We start from the raw sequence: 15,925 nt of genomic DNA, 5'->3' as shown, positions 1-15,925 counted from the left end.
TTGACTACATAGCACAAAGGAAATATAGATAAACTTGTTATCACCAGGAGATATGAAAAGGAAAATTAAAAAATAATCATAAAGATGTTATGCAAATAATTCCCCAGCTATTTATCCAGGACTTGCTATCTGCAAGGCATTCTGTGAGGCAATGGGTAGGGGTGGGGAGAGTTAGAAATATAGGTAAATATGGTCCCAGCCCTTAAGAACTCACAGTTTAACTGGCTGCAGGAGAGGCAGGGTGGCAGGAACAGGAAGCTGATACTTGGTGGAACATAATGGCCCACACTATGAAGTACTGCGAAAGGAGTGGATGGGGCTGCTGGAATTTAAGGGCTGAATAGAATTTTTCTGGGAAAGCTTCCTGGAGAAGGTGGACAAGGTGATGATGCTGGAAACCACAGGAGATAAAGAGAAGAACGACTGAATAAGCAAAACCTTTTTTACATACTTGCCTTTCCAGAGCCAGTTCAGTAATCACCTCTTCCATGAAGCCTTCCCAGATAGACAGGTGGAATTAGACATTGCTCCCCTAACCCTCCACCACCCTAGGCTTGCAAAGCATGCCTTTTCTAGAATGTACCTTATTGCTGTACCTGTTAACTTACCTGCTTGTCTCAGCTCAAGGGCCCCGTACCAAAGGAAGGAAGGCAGGAAGGAAGGAAAGACAGAGGAAAGGCCTTTGACTGTAAGGGGCTGGGTACCGCATTCATGGTGGGGTGTCTCACTTTGGTTTTGTTTACTTATGTTTACTTTTTACTATTTAAAAAAAAAAGATTGGGGGGGAGGTAATTAGGTTTATTTATTTATTTTAATGGAGGTAGTGAGGATTGAACCCAAGACCTTGGGGATGCTAAGCACATACTCTACCACTGAGCTATACCCTCCTCTCTACTTTTTTTTTTTTTTTTCACTATTTTATTGAAGTGTAACTTCCACACAGTGAAAGGCACAAATCTAAGCATACAACCCAATAAATACTTACATGTTTACAGCTGTGTAACCACCAACCAGATCAAGTTATAGAATGCTTCTAGCACTGCAAACACTGTGGGCTGCCTCACCACACCAGAGTCACTGCCACTGCGGCCAGAGGAGCCGAACCAGTAGGATGATGTAACTACGGAGTACCATCTAAGAAAATTATGAAAGAATTTCAGGCATTTGGGCTGCAGAAGCCACGTGCTGGGGTGAGGGCTTCATCTGTGTGAAGCACTAACATGCACAAAGAAAGCAATGAGACTTGTCCAGCGGGTAGTTCTGCAGAAAACCCCTCCTACCACCAGAGCTGACCCACATGGGAAGCAGACCCCCAGGCAAGGATAATTGAGGTCCCCGTCAGTAAGAGGCAGCAGACAAGAACAGTACTGACCAGCATTTATCAGCAATGATGGGGTGCGGGTAGGGGACTCAACTGAAGATGGCGCCTTCCAACTCTGAGCTTCTTGTGGTTCTGGAATTCTTTGAGGGTGGAAGAGAGGACTCAATTAAACATTTGAATTTATGATTTGTTTTTGTTTCTTCCCCCTGCAGGATAACTTTACTTAATTGCAAGCACTGCACAGGCCCATCATTATCATTGCCAAATAAGTACTTGTCATCACCTACAGACCAACTGAGCCAGAGGGACCCTGGGGCTTCCCTCCCTGGTGCTCACAGCCTAGGTGGGGATGGAGCAGATGTCGGTGTGCCACTGTGAGGTCGGGCCAGTACCCGCAAGAGAAGTTTGTTGCCCCCACCACATGCCAAGCTGTCGTGGGGACACCTACCCACCTATCTCCTCAGCCCTTTCAGCACTGGTCCCCATGGTGGGCAAGTGGTCATGATGTCATGGCTCCTGCCACTACTAGAACACCTGGGCAGAGACGACCCTGTAGGGCCTTTCTGCTCTGCCTCCAGGAGCCAGTGCAGGAGAGGTGTCTGGCTGCCTTCATGAACAGGACCACACAGGACCCAACAGCCCTGTGGCCACCATGGGGAGCAGCAGTCTGTGTCAGCTGCAGGCTCCTGGAAGGACTCCCAGTCTGGAGGCTAACACCCTCCTACTCCACCCCCATCCAGCTTTTTCCAGCAAAAAAAGCAATTTTCCTCAGAACTCTTTTTATTTTTTCCCTAGAGGATTATTTCAGAATTCCTCCAGAGATTCCTCCAAGTCACTGCCCTTCCCTTCCCGCCCTCTCCTCACCCCCTCCCCCAACTAGGAAGACGAGAGAGAGAGAGAGAGAGAGAGAGAGAGAGAGAGAGAGAGAGAGAGAGAGAGAGAGAGAGAGAGAGAGAGAGAGAGAGAGAGATTGGGAGAGAGAGAGAGAGAGAGAGAGATTGGGAGAGAGGGAGAGAGAGAGAGAGAGAGAGAGAGAGAGAGAGAGATTGGGAGAGAGGGAGAGAGAGAGAGAGAGAGAGATGGAGAGAGAGAGATGGAGAGAGATGGAGACTGGAAGGACGGCTGCACCTTCCTCTATCCGGCACCTGTATGGATGAAATGTGGCAGGTGAAGACCGGCTCTCAGGCCCTTCTGCAAAGCATGGGGTTATTACCTTTCTGATGAAAGCTGTGGATAGTCTCCCAAGACAAACTGCATGTAGGAGATTTTGTCTTCTACTTCAGGGGAAGATGGGGTGCTGTCAGAGCCCTGAAGTTCATCTGTGAAGCTTCTAGGTTTAAGAGGGAGGGCTCCGGGTTCTTCCACCGCCAAAGCACCGGCCGGATTGGTGTCTGGGGAGGGCCAGCCGGTCCCCCGAGCCCAGGCGCAGCGCTGGTCGAGATCCTGCTCCCTCGTCTCCCGGTGTACGTACCGGACGTCTTAGGCTCTCAGTTTGCCCAGCTCTAAAACGGGCGCCCAGGCCCCTCTGCCCTTAGGGGGCTGGATAAGGAGGCAGCGGGGATGGGGAGCTGGGTGGGAGAGGGGGTTGGGGGGAAGAGCGGCTCCCGGTTGGTCTCCCGAAGCCGGGGGAGGGTGAAAACGCGAGTTCGGGAAGGAAGGGGAGGCTGGCGCCTGGCACCGCACGAGGAAGGCGCGGGCTGGGCCACGGTGCCCACGGGCGGCCGAGGCTCCCCCGGCTCCCCCGGCTCCCCCCGGGCCCGAGGGCGGGGCCCCTCGCCGGGCGGCCCCTCCCCGCCCCTCCCCGCCCCTCCCCCAGCCCCGGCCTCCCCAGCCCGGCTGGCCCTCCCGCGGGCGAAGCGGCACTCGGGCACCGGCGCGCGCCGGGACCAGCCGCCGCGAGCCCGCCGGCCGGGGCCATGGGCTGCGACGTCCGCGTGTCGGGGCTGCTCCGCCGCAACCTGCAGCCCACGCTCACCTACTGGAGCGTCTTCTTCAGCTTCGGCCTGTGCATCGCCTTCCTGGGGCCCACGCTGCTGGACCTGCGCTGCCAGACGCACAGCTCGCTGCCCCAGATCTCCTGGGTCTTCTTCTCGCAGCAGCTCTGCCTCCTGCTGGGCAGCGCCCTCGGGGGCGTCTTCAAGAGGACGTGAGTGCCGGGCCCGCGCGCCGCGGCCCCCTGAGCCTGCCCCCCCCCACGACCCTTCCCGACCCTTCCCGCCGCCCTCATCTCTGCCCCCCGCGGGGCTCGGGCCACCAGCTGTCCCCGCCTTCTGGCAGGCGGCAGCCACCCCTCCTGGCTCCGCCAGCCGTGCCGCGCCTTTGCTGGAGGGCTCCCTCCCTCCCCCACCCCAGCTCACCCCGCAAAACTCTCTCCGGAGACTGAAGGTGACTTCTGGATTATTTATTTGCCTTCACTCACCCCTGTGAGGGCATAAACCCAGCTTTCACCCCGCTTTTCCCACCCGCAACCCCTGGGGAGAGGGGTGATGGATTTTGCAGGGGTAGGAGGGTCACCCTCTTGCACAGCCGGTGTGAGGTAGATCTGTAGCCCCTGCTGCCGGGGGTGGGGGCGGAATTGGAAGTGAGGTGGCAGGAGAGAGAGTGTCACCTCAGGGGCCGTGTGAGTGCCAGAGCTGGCTGCGGCTGGACAGTGCCCTTGGGCGGGCTCCACTCAGATCCTTAGCTCCAGATCAGCTGACACAGGGTGTACCTTCCCCTGGGTGGCCACGGGGCTGGTGGGTCCTGTGTGCTTGTGTGTGGGAGCCAGAGTTCCTGCATTGGCGCCTGGAGGCAGTGCCTTTCTGCCACTGAGACACACAGGACCTCAGAGCTAGGTCCATGCAGGGGAGGTGCAGGGTGACTCACTTGTAACTTAATGAGGTGACCCTCCATCTCAGGTACCAGGGTCCCCCTCTGCTCCCCCCACCCGGCGATACTCCTCCCTGCCCCTGCCCCAGGGCATGGCTCTGGTTTCTGCCTGGCACGGCCCCCAGAGATCCCTGTTTGGACACCATTGAAGAACCTCATTCTCCCAGCACAAATTCGTCAGGGCCACCTCCGCAGAGTCCTTTGGAAAGGCAGCAGGATTCACTCTCTTAGTACAGCGGGGAGAACAGACCCAAAGCAGGGGGTAGATGACTTGCAAGTCGAAGGCTGCTGGATATTTCCCTAGTCCCAGCTCCTGGCTGGGTGGTTTCCTGGACTGCATGGACTCAAGCAAGCAGACGCCTGGGAACAAAACCACAGTTGACTTATCCCAGAGAAGCCTCTGGGGGCCCATTCTGGACCAAGGGCTCTGCCCTTTGGCTCACTGCTAGAGGTATCCGTGAGGGTGGGGTTTCCTCTCCAACTCACTTCCAGAGCTGATGGAGAGGAACACAGGTGTCATGCATATAAGACCCCACCTTAAGCCATCCAACTGACAAAACTATCAACTAGGGAGTGATTATCATCACCGCCAAAATCCTCTTATAAACTGAAGCATTATCCTCTTAAGAAGCAAGTGTTCTTGTATACACTAGTGTCTCTGTGGGTTTTGTACAGGATTGGGTGCATGGGGGACTCAGAAAATCTTAACAGAAAGCTCAAGAGCCTTTCTGATTCTGCCTAGAGGTTTCATTAGAAATCTATCACGGTATTTTTTTTTTTCTGGTTTTGTTTTTAAGTATTTTGACTTAACAAAAGCTCCCTTTCCTGAAACAGTTTAGGAACAGGTGTATTGCAAAGAACAGGAAGGGGGATGAGGATAACTCTAAGTGGCAGGTTGGCGTGCCAGGCTTTGTGAAAACAGCAGAGATACACACCCAGCTGGGCCAGCTCTTCCTTACCTGCTTTGTGCCTCCCTCAATGAGGGGCTCTGAACAGGCAGCAGAAAGGGTCTTGCTTTAGGAAACTGGCTCAAAGAAAAGAAGAAGGATGATGGTAGCAATAATAACTAACTTTATGGAGCATTTACACGATGCCAGGCACTTTTCGTACTTAGCACCTCACTTGTATCAACTCATTTAACCTTCACAACCACCTTGTAGAATCGTGGTATTATCTGCATTTTGTGCATAAAGAAACTGAAGTTCAGGGAGGTTAAGAAACTTGGCCCCGTCACACAGCTCTTAAGAGGCCTAGCAAGGATTTGAACCCACACATTTGTGTCTAGAAGCAGATACTTTGGAAATGCCTTTTGCTTTTTCATGAAAAAGCAAGCTGACTCATAGTAGTCAGCTTCATCTCTGCAGGGTACAAGTTAAACCCTATTCTCGCCAGGCAAAGGCATGGCGTGTGTATCCCTGGGTACTCATGGGCTGAGTATTCCTGAGCTGATACTCCTGGGAAGGAAACTGTGGGCCTTTGGGGCTCCCTGATGGGATCCAAGGGGTGAGGGTAGGGTAAAGTAGGGGGAGTAGGTCCCTTCAGTGGTTCAGGTTTAAATTCTGAACCTCAGTCCTCCCACCCCAAGACAAAGTATGTTAAAGAACCCTTTCCTTCCATCAAGAGCAATGTAGACTTCAGTGGAAATAGAGGGACATTACGGGGGTGGCTTGTGTGTAGACAGAGTCACCACCTAGCCAGGGCTGGACAGCTCATCGCAATCCTCCATCTCCGCAGACAAACAGAACCTCCACCAGCCCTGAAACCAGCTCTGAAACCAGCTCTAAAGCTTGATTCCTTGGGGCCTCACCGCAAGTTAAAATGCTAATACCCCTACTAGTGCTTTTCAGCTTAAGTGATTAGTGCTGGGCCGGTACTGTGAGTGGCGGATTGGTTTAACAAATAGAGAAGGGCCAGCTGTTGCGGGGGAGCGGGGGTGAGTGCGGGATGACACACAGGAGGAGAGTCAGGGCAGCGCCTCTTTCTCTGGCATTCCTGGTAAGTCCCGCCTACTCCTTAGCCCAGACTGAGGACCAGGGCTGAATAGGGTTTCTGGATGCCTCCATGGGGACACACACACTGGAGGGACTGAGTGTGGAGAGCCTGGGATGTTAGAGGGCAGAAGAGGGCAAGAGTCCTCAGCCCAGGGTGGGACCAGCTCTCTCCCTCTCTCTGTCTCTTCTAACACAGACAGAGATCTTGAAGGAGGCCACTACTTGCAGGCCAAGAGGGAAAAGCATACAGTTAGGGCCAGAAGAATCTGGACTAGACCTTCCTTAGAAAAATCTTGCTTATTGAGAGCAAGGAACTTTTCAGAAGGAAAAAAATCCAAAGCCACCTGGTTGGCAGGGTGTATAGGTATGTGTCAGACAGGAAAGAAGAGGGGTATTTAGACGAAAGGTTAGGGTTTGGTTCCTGGTTTCATGGGGACCTGTCTAACCACCCTGGGCAGTTTGGGAAACCCCTTTATCTCAAAGGCATCAGGGTAGATAAATGGCTTTCAGAGTTGCCCCAGCCTTTTCCTAACCTCACCTGGGCCTTTTCTCTGCACGCTCTTAGCTGAAGGCTTGAGTTCTTCTCTTTGCTGTATTAACTATCTCTTTCTCTACATTTCTTTTTTTCTCAACTTCCTGCAAGTCCTGCCCTACCCAAAACCCAGCTCTGACTCCCTCCTGCCCAGAGCATGAAACCCAGTCTTCCATGCAAGGTTCCCCAGGCCACTCTCTGACCTGCTTCCCCAGGATGCTGGCCCCTGTGGTCCTGGGAACACAATACAAAAGCCAGTTCCCTTCTCTGAGCTGCATCCTTGTTGGTCTCCCATCTAGAAAGCCTCTGCCTCTCCCTCCAGCAGCTTGTCCACCTTTCAGCGTGCGGCAAACCTGGCCTGAAAGCCTCCTAGGGGACTAGCACCAGACATGGGTTCTTGCTTTAAAAACCCATCTCTACATGGGAGTTACCATCTGACCAAGCAGCTCCACTCCTAGGTATGTACATACCTCAAAGAAGTGAAACCCTGTCCACACAAAAACTTGTACATGAATGTTCAAAGCAGCATTATTCATAACTGCCAAAAAGTGGAAACAAACCAAGTGTTCATCAACAATGGATGGGCAAACAAAATGTGGTCTGTCTATACAATGGAATAGTATTCAGCCATAAAGAGGAAGCAAGTACTGACTCATGCTGCCACATGGGTGAGCTCTGAAAACATTATGCTAAGTGAAAGAAGCCAATCTCAAAAGACCACATACTGTTAGGATTCCATTTGGCTGAAACTCCAGAGTAGGAAACTCTATAGAGACAGAAAGTAGATGAGTAGTTTCCTCGGGCTGGGTGTGGGGTGCGGAGAGGAATGGGGAGTGACTGCTAATGGGCATGGCATTTCTTTTTGGGGTGATGTAAGTGCTCCAAACTTAGATTGTGGTGATGGGTTCGCAACTCTGAATATACTAAAAACCATTAAATTGTGCACTTTGAATAGATTAATTTTATCGTATGTAAATTATATCTGAGTTTTTTTTAATTTAAAAAAATCTCAGAACTCATCCCATCCCTTAATTCACTCATTCAACAAACATCTCTTGAGCCAGGCCCTGTCTGAGGCGTGAATATGACGCAGGCCCCTGCTCTAAATGGAGCTGACATTCTGGAGGACCGTTTTATTGAAATGAGGGGAATAAAGCAAGGTTAGAATGGAGAGTTACAGAGCTGGAAGCTACTTGAGCTGTGTGATTGGGGAAGGCCTCTCTGAGCTGGCATCTGAATGACAGGAGAGAACCATGCATGCAGAGCACTGGGGGAGAGGCGTTCCAGGCAGACACAACTGCAAGTCTATCCAGCGTGGAGGGAGTGCTCCCCGCGGGCCCAGCACGTCATCGTGGGAGGGTGCTGCCCTGACCTGAGTCTAACAGGGCAGTCCTGCCCTAGGTTGGAATCCCCCCAAAGACAGGCTTCCTTGCCCCTCCTTCTGGGTCCTGCCAGCCTTAATAAAGAGCCGTGAACAAGCGAGGCTGTCAGTGTGGGAGTGACCCACTTAGAGGGGGCCCTTTCCCCCAGCCCCTCCCTCAGTCTGAGACACCGCTTCCCTGTCCCCCTGCCTTGAGCTGCCATCTCCAGCCTTCCTTCACTCCCAGGGGGTGTCTTGTCTCCTGGTTTCCTGTCCCAGCCCCACTCTTCTCTTGGGGGGCTGCCTGCCCCTTTTGGGGTAGAGAGGGGCTGGGGATGCCTCTGACTTCCTCTTCGTCCTGTATTCTGTCCCTTTCCCTGGTCCTTCAGGGAAAGAGATTATCCAAGGTGGATGTGGGCATCCCCTGAGGTAAAAATGTGAGAATGTCAGTGCCACCCTGGGGTCACTCACTCTGCCAGTGCCATGGAGCTGGCCCTAGGCAGCATTCTTCCCTCTACCCCCAACTCCACCCCCCCACCCCACCCCCCACCCCCATCTAGGGAGTGGAGGGCAGGCCGGCAGGCTGACATCTTACTGTTTGTTTGCTCAAGGCCTCTCCCGACACCTGCTTTTAAAGCCAAGCAGCCCCTCCTATCACAGAACCAGGAGCGGGCAGGACGAGGCGATCACATATGCCCTCTGGGGAAGGCAGAGCACCAGGGCTGACAAGGTCAGCAGCGTGCGCAAGGTCACACGGCGAAGTGGCGAAGTGGCAGGGCAGGCACCTCCAGCAGAGCCACTGCAAGGCTGGGGAGGACCTGGCTCCCTGCTCCCCCTCCCCGGTTGTCACCTTCAGTGTGGAGCCATTAATAAGTAACTCGGACATTTTCAGGCTTCCTGAGGAAGGGCTTCCTAGACTGCCTGGGCTGTTCCTGGGTCTTCCCAGGCCTCGGGGGAGTGGGGCCCTTCCTCTCATTGGCCTGAATTAACCTCTGAACCTAGGGCCAGGGGAGGGATGATCAGTGACCCTACGTGGCCTTTTCCTGGGTTGGGGGGTCCAGAACGTGGGTGGTCCCGGCTCTGTATTACTCCCTCTCTTCCCGGCCTGGGCCCACTTCCTGCTCTGTAAGGTGAGGGTAGGACTCTTCCATCCTCGCTGCCACTCTGGGCAGATCCTGGGCCAGCCTCCCAGGATCACCCCAGAGGGCACGGCAGCAGGAACAGAGGCAGGGCCTGGCAGGAGGATCCAGGAACTGGCCTCGGTTCTCTGACTCCTTCTGTTGACCGTGCTCCTTCGGCCCTGGCAGTGCCACTTTGAGGGCAGCCTAGGGCCTGCAGGGAGGGGGTGAGCTGCAGGGGGCCGAGGGGAGCTGCCCGCGAGTGATAGAGGAGGATGGCAGCTTCAGCCTCTCAAGTCAGTGCTTACTGTCCCCGTTTAATAGCGGAGAAACTGAGGCTCAGAAGGGCCAAGTGCATGTGGCTTGCCCTGAGCCGCCCGCTGGGAAGGGAGAGAGGTGGGCCCAGGACCAGTCTTCTGATTACAAGTCGTACCACATCCGTGCTGTCAAAGCTGCCTTGACATTATTATTCCATAATTTTCAATTACTCACATTCCTGGAAGGGGCCATTGACCAAATCATTAAGTGACCCAGTCAATTTGTGTATTTCAGTCTGGCTCTAGGATGTATCTAGGACCCCTTTTTTTCTTGGCAACAACGTACTCTTTGTTGGAATTTGTTCAGGCTGATTTTTAGAATGCCCAGACACAGCCCTGCTGAAACAACTGGGGAGGGCGAGCAGCGTGGGTTGTGGTGCCACTGTCCCCATGTACTGGGAACAGGCTTCCATGCCACCCCCACCCCCACCCCCGCACCCGGGGAACCCAGGCCCAGCACAGGCTCAGCTCTCCTCAGTCACACCTGGCCGGGCTGTAAGCTCAAACCACAGCCCAGGGGCTGGCAGGAGCCGCAGGGAGGGGACTTCCCAGGCTGGTTTCCCTGCAGCCTCTCCTTTGGCCTGTTCTCTTTTTATCCCTCCCTCCCGCCTGTCGCTGGGCCTGGGAACAAAAAAAAAAAAAAAAAAACCCTTTAGACATTAAATATCCTTCTCTAGAACAACAAGGTGAGAGGGGACAAACTGGAGAAGGGAGAGGCCTGGACAGGGCTGCCCCCTGGCCGCCAGACCTTCCCCAGCCCCATCCCTGTCTCCTGAGCCTCCTGCCACTCCGCTCAGCACCTCTCTGGCAACCTGGCTGACTTGATTCTTTATCTCTTTACTCCTGTTTCTCTGTCTCTGACTCTCTCTCTTTCTCTCTGTGTCATCCCCATATAATCCCACATCAGCCTCCTAACAATCTCCAATCCCTTTCTCCAGGCAAGAAAGACATGTCTTTCTCTAGCATTCCAACAACCCAGAATCAGGCACCCCAGGGCCGAGCACAGTCCAGGCATGGGGTCACGCAGTGAACGGGAGGCAGCCCTCGCCTGGGGAAGCTGGCAATGGGGCCAGCAGTTACCATGAAGCAGCCGGAGCTCCCATAACACCAGCAGAGGGTCCCCTGGGGCTCGTGTTCTGGCGACGATAGCTGTTTGCCGCTGCTTCCAAAGACCGAGGCTTTGCAGAATCTGGCCTCCTGCTCCCTACTGGCTGCTCCCGTTTCCAGCCTGGCAGGCTCTGTGGCCCGGCCACAGCAGCCTTTTCACACCCACACGCACACGCTCCTGCATGGGAAGACAGCATGGCATAGGGAATGGCAAGTCAGAAGGCCTGGGTTTGAGTCCAGGATCTGTCTGCTACTTTCTTGGCCTTTCTCAGCCTCAGTTTACTCAGGGGTCACACGAGGCACAACTGCAAGGTCAACCTCACTGCACTGCCACATGCACCAAATGGCTTAGACACTGTACACAGATGTTAGTTGCTGCCATGTACACTGCAATATTAGTTCCCACGCCTTCCCGCACCTCCTGCCCAGCTCAGTTATGGACCCAGAGTCCTGTTCCCTCAGGATCATGCTACAGGACTGAGCATGAATCACTCTCGTCCAGGTTTTTCCGGGCAATCATGATAATGTGTTCATTCTTCGGGAGCGCATTTTTGTACTTGGGGCAGTCTGTGCCTTACTGCACAGCGGTAAGTGAGGTGGCGGTAGGGTCAGGGCCTTGCACCGGCTCAGTGAGGGGAACACTTAAGGGGGAAATGGGGACCCTCTTGCTATCCCTGAAGTCAGGCCATCCGGGAAGCAACCAGGTCAATCTTGTAAAGGGAAAGGAAGGGGAAAGAGAGCTATTGTGACAGGCCTGTTGTTTTTATCAGCCCACAGAGGTGTGGGCATCGCCTCTGGGCTGGTACCAGGGAAACCGGCCACCAGGTAGAAGGCAGCAAGAACACATGGAGCTCAGTGAGCACCCTGGGCTGCCAGGGCCGGGCCGGGCTGGGCGGGGGGGGGGGGGGGGTGCCCACGAAGCAGGGACGCTGGAGGATGGGAAGGGGAGTGCTGGGGGAATTTGAACAGGCCTCCCCACAACACGACCCCCACCCCCCGGTTTCTTCCCGGTGAAGTGAGTCCCCCTGCCCCCTCACACAGCTCTGAGGTGGGAACAGGCAGGGGTCATGATGGGTCATCTCCCCAGCAGATCAGCCCGGAAACAAGAAAATGAGAAAATAACGAACTGCTGCCATCAGCAGAGCCCTTCTGATAAAGGATTTAATCAAAGATGGGGCAAGATGAAAAGCTGAGAGCCAAAACCTCTGGGAAAAGACAGCCTGAGGGATCTCCTGGGCCTCCGTCTTCCTCAGTGAGCTGGAAACTCTGGTCTTCCAGGCACGTCAGCACTGGCACTGCCCTCCCCTCACCTCTCCAGGCCCAGCAGCCAGGCAGAGGCGCCTGGGCACTCCAATTTGTCATAATCTGAGAAAGTTCCTCTACAACCTCTCCCTTCCAGAACCTTCCTGCTGCCCACTCTTCTTTCCCCCCACGTTAGCCTTTCAGACAGGTCCCGGAAAATACAAGGCTGCCTTGCTTTCCAGATATTGGGCAGAGTGTACCCGGAAGACTTGAGGCCTCCATCCACGTGTTCGCTCACCCACTGACTCACTCGCAGGGGAGCAGCCCTCAGCCTGTCTGCTGTGGGCTCCTCTGGGGGAAGGCCATCACTCAGACACCTCTCGGTGGGGACGGCCAAGGGAATTCCTCCTGGACACTGGCCAGGCACAGAGCCCAACACCTCTGCCCATAGAGGGGTCACCAAATTACCCAAATGCCTCAGCTGTAGGCTTTGGTCCAGGCCTGGTGCCTGTAAGGGGACTGGTGTGTTCCATTCCTGTGTGAGGGGGGTACACTGCAGCCCAGCTCTGGGGCCTTCCTGGGCCCCACCTCCCATCTCATGCAGGTTCCCTCCAGGTGCTCAAAGCCCATTCCTCTCACACCTTCCTGAAGACAGATGGAAATCTCTTTGCATATAATTGTTTACAAGTGAACAATTATAACTTCAAGTAAACCATACATAATCACTTTTAAGTCCAATAATAGCAGTTGTGCTTTGTGGTGAGTCCATAACAGAGTATCCTGAGTTCCCACAACCACCCTGCTACCTGAGGAGACTGTCAAACACCCTGCCCACGACCCATAGCTAATAAGTGACCGAGCTTCTGCCCCAGCTCCCTTCCCCCTTCCCCCAGAGGGCGGGGGCAGGGGAGGAAATGTCTTGGCGTCCTGGGGTCACCCAGCCAGCTGTGGGGGGCTCTTCATTGGAAGGGCTGCGGCTCCTCCCACTGACCTCAGCCCTCCGCCACTGCAGCCTAGCCCAGTCACTATGGGCCCTCTTCACCTCTTCTCTGGCCATCTCCCTGGTGTTCGCCGCCATCCCCTTCTGCCGCGACGTGAAGGTGCTGGCCGCCGTCATGGCGCTGGCGGGCCTGGCCATGGGCTGCATCGACACGGTGGCCAACATGCAGCTGGTGAGGATCTACCAGAAGGACTCGGCTGTCTTCCTCCAGGTGAGCCACAGGCAGGCGTGGGGCAGGGTGGGGTGGGCGGAGGGGAGCTCCCTCAGCCCTCTCCCCGGGCCTGCATCTCTGCCCTGAGGCCAGGGCGGTGACTCAGAGAGAGCACCAGAGTCAAGTTCAGTGTGACCACTTCCAGCAGGGCCGTCCTGGGATGTTATCTCTGCACTTGGGTCTCTTCACCTCTAAAATGAGGTGAGGACCCCTGCCTGCAGGCGGTGTTTAAGTGCTGGGGAGCGAAGATTCTTCGTGGGTTGGAAAGAGGCGTGCTGGGAGGGCCTGCTGCTTCCTCTCGTCTCCTCCTCTCTCTCCATCTTTCTTCTTCCTTCCTTCTCCTCCCAGGTACCCGGGATTCCAGTCCAGCCCTTCCCTGTATTAAGCCGCCTTCCCTTTGGGGTGTTAGATGGTGGATGCTGACATGGGAACAGCCCCCAGTGGGGGGTTAAGATTTGGGAAAAAGGAGTGAGGGTGGGGGTGGCCAGTCACGGAGTTACCCCCGGGGAGGAGGTGATGAAGGAGCTCCACTCCTCACCAGTCCTGCCTCCCACTCCCTATTGCTCCCAGGCCGGGGCTCCCCACATGAGGCACAAGGTGGGGCGGGGGGTGGAGTTTGAAGCCTGAGCCACGTTTCTACCCATCCCAATTCTCCTCCCTCTCCAGGTTCTCCATTTCTTTGTGGGCTTTGGTGCTCTGCTGAGCCCTCTTATCGCCGACCCCTTCCTGTCTGAGGCCAACTGCTTGCCTGCTAATAGCACAGCCAATGCCACCACCCACAGCCACCCGCTCCATATTGCCAGGGTCCTGGGCCACCGCCACGCTGAGGCCCAGCCTTGGTCCAACCAGACGTTCCCTGGGATGCCCCCGCAGGACGGGACAGGGACCCGCGTGTCCTACGCCTTCTGGATCATGGCCCTGATCAATGTGAGTGCCACTGGGGCAGGGCTGGGTAGGGACTAGTGGACCGTCACCCATACCTGTCCTTACCAGCTCCCAGTGCAGATCCTTCTGTCTCTGAGAAGTGTGCTGGGGCTGAGGTGTGCCTTCAGGAAGGCAAGAAGATCGGAGAACTGACCCCCAGGGAGTCACTGAACACAGAGGGGGTTGCATGAGATCATCTCTAAGGTCCTTCAGTTACGCTATCCTGGGATTGCGATTCTCAAGGGAGGTACAACAGTGAGCCGGTTTAGTGCAGTGAGACCAGGGTCAACTTCCAAGTCATCAGAGGCTCCTCAGAGAACCAGCTCTTTTCCTCCAAGGCCAGATGAAGTAGACCCTGAGACAGAGCACTGCAGGTCATGCTGGGCTCTTCCCTGGGGTCCTCAGTCACTGGTGGGGTTTTCCAGTGCCTGCTGTGGGCTCCAGTGGAGTCTGGAGGATAGATAAGATGAACTCTGAGGGACCCTCCATGCCAAGGCTGCCCTGGGGGGAGCAGAGCAGAGAGACCACCTCACTGTGACTCAGTCAGATACCAGGACCACTCCTCACCCCAACTCTCATCCTCCCCTGCTAAGTCAGGACTGACTCTGGTCTCGGGCTGGGCTCTGGTCTCTCCTCTGGTGCCCTGAACCCCCGTCAGCCCAGGCTGGGGCTAGAGGGAGAGGGGAGGGTACTCCTCCCCACCCCTCTCCCCTTCTCTGGCTTGGGAAGAACCAGGAGCGTGCACTGGGGGTTGGGAGTGTTCCAGGTGGCCATTCGCCTGGCTGTGAGATGGAGGTGCCACGAAGTTTGTCACCCCAACTTGGAGCCCGTCTTTGCTCTAGGCAGACTTGTCATCCCTCAGGAAGCAGGCAGGCTGGGCCTCAGAGTGATGCCATGCACATAGCATTGAGAGGGGCCTTTGAGGTCCCCCAGTCCCACTGAGCTGCTGCAGGGGTGTCATACCATCACTGGCCCAAGGGCCTGATAGGGCCCTTGACTCCCAGCACAAGCCCCTACCTGCTGCCCTACGGTAACTGCTCATTTCCCCTTCTCTTTTGTAACTTTCCGTGTACCAGACTCTTCCCTTGGCACTCTCGAAAATGCACCCCTCTCCCTCTGCTCCTTCCCTTTACTGCCCATCATTGTTTTGAAACAATGCAGCTTTGGGCTTGTACCCTCCAAGAGGGACCTACGAAGGGAAAGAGCACTGTCAGTACGATGCGGGGACCGTACTGGGACAGTACACTGTCAGGGACTCTGGGACCAGGAAGCCTGAAGGTCCGCCTAGCTAAGTATGAGGGCTGTTTTCTCTTGCCCCACAAAGCACAGACTGGAGGCACTTTGTTTGCTGTAGGATTTCCGGACTTTTTCCGTTGGTTTGTGTCTGAAGATAAACAGTCCGCCTGAGAAGGCAATGGGCGGTGCATATATGTAGGTGCCGCAGACACACAAGCCGGCACACCTGGCCTTCTCTGACTTTTCGGGTGGAGCCTGCCTTCCCTGAATCGGCTTCTTATAAAGATCCAGCGTGTTCCTGCTGGCAATGCCGGCCAATCCTCTGTGAAGTCCTTCCCACCACCCACCTCCCTGGAAAGTCCAGTCTGAGTGATCACGCCTCATTTACAGCTGTTTCCCCTTGGCCTTCACCCAGGCATTCTGCTACCACAGGCCTCTGCGTGTGGGCTTCCTGTTTCCCCCATCGGACTGGAGGGAGGGCTTCACCTTCCCCGTCAGACCCGGGACTCCTGAGGGCAGGGGCTGTCTCCTCCACTCAGGCCTGATTTGTGACTCTAATGCTGCTGCAGTGTGACTGCCTGACTTATTTATAAGTGGAGGGAGGCTCCCAAGGTGCCCACAGGGAGGTAAGCACAGGGGTGGCGTTCCGGTTAGTTGGGAACTTGCCAAACCATGTGAGCCAGCCTGCCTCCAGGCGA

The 15,925-nt window shown here is 55.3% G+C and overlaps 1 protein-coding gene and 1 long non-coding RNA gene across 7 annotated transcripts in view; one reads left to right on the top strand and one right to left on the bottom strand.

Annotated features, from left to right (window-relative positions):
• Positions 1-3,434, bottom strand: part of LOC105075445 (uncharacterized) — a 23,484-nt gene extending 20,050 nt beyond the window's left edge. Inside the window, exons 1-4 of one of the 5 annotated variants that reach the window (XR_835893.3) lie at positions 3,297-3,434; positions 2,535-2,651; positions 1,373-1,461; positions 986-1,134 (exon numbers count right to left, since the gene is read on the bottom strand). This is a non-coding gene — a long non-coding RNA (uncharacterized LOC105075445). Of the gene's footprint in view, positions 1-985; positions 1,135-1,372; positions 1,462-2,534; positions 3,069-3,296 lie in introns of those variants that run through there. The other 4 variants (XR_006727757.2, XR_012501890.1, XR_006727758.2 and 1 more) reach the window with 4 other exon arrangements.
• Positions 3,145-15,925, top strand: part of MFSD4A (major facilitator superfamily domain containing 4A) — a 26,913-nt gene continuing 14,132 nt past the window's right edge. Inside the window, exons 1-4 of one of the 2 annotated variants that reach the window (XM_045522844.2) lie at positions 3,327-3,467; positions 11,705-11,892; positions 12,869-13,067; positions 13,734-13,994. In XM_045522844.2, the coding sequence (XP_045378800.2) occupies positions 11,786-11,892; positions 12,869-13,067; positions 13,734-13,994 (567 nt within the window). In that variant the 5' untranslated portion in view covers positions 3,327-3,467; positions 11,705-11,785. Of the gene's footprint in view, positions 3,468-11,704; positions 11,893-12,868; positions 13,068-13,733; positions 13,995-15,925 lie in introns of both variants that reach the window. The other variant, XM_010963279.3, reaches the window with a different exon arrangement.

Source organism: Camelus bactrianus, chromosome 23 (assembly GCF_048773025.1).
Source record: "Camelus bactrianus isolate YW-2024 breed Bactrian camel chromosome 23, ASM4877302v1, whole genome shotgun sequence".
NCBI lineage: Eukaryota > Metazoa > Chordata > Mammalia > Artiodactyla > Camelidae > Camelus > Camelus bactrianus.
Note: the sequence above shows the minus strand (reverse complement) of the source record. Positions and strands in the feature narration are given on the sequence as shown.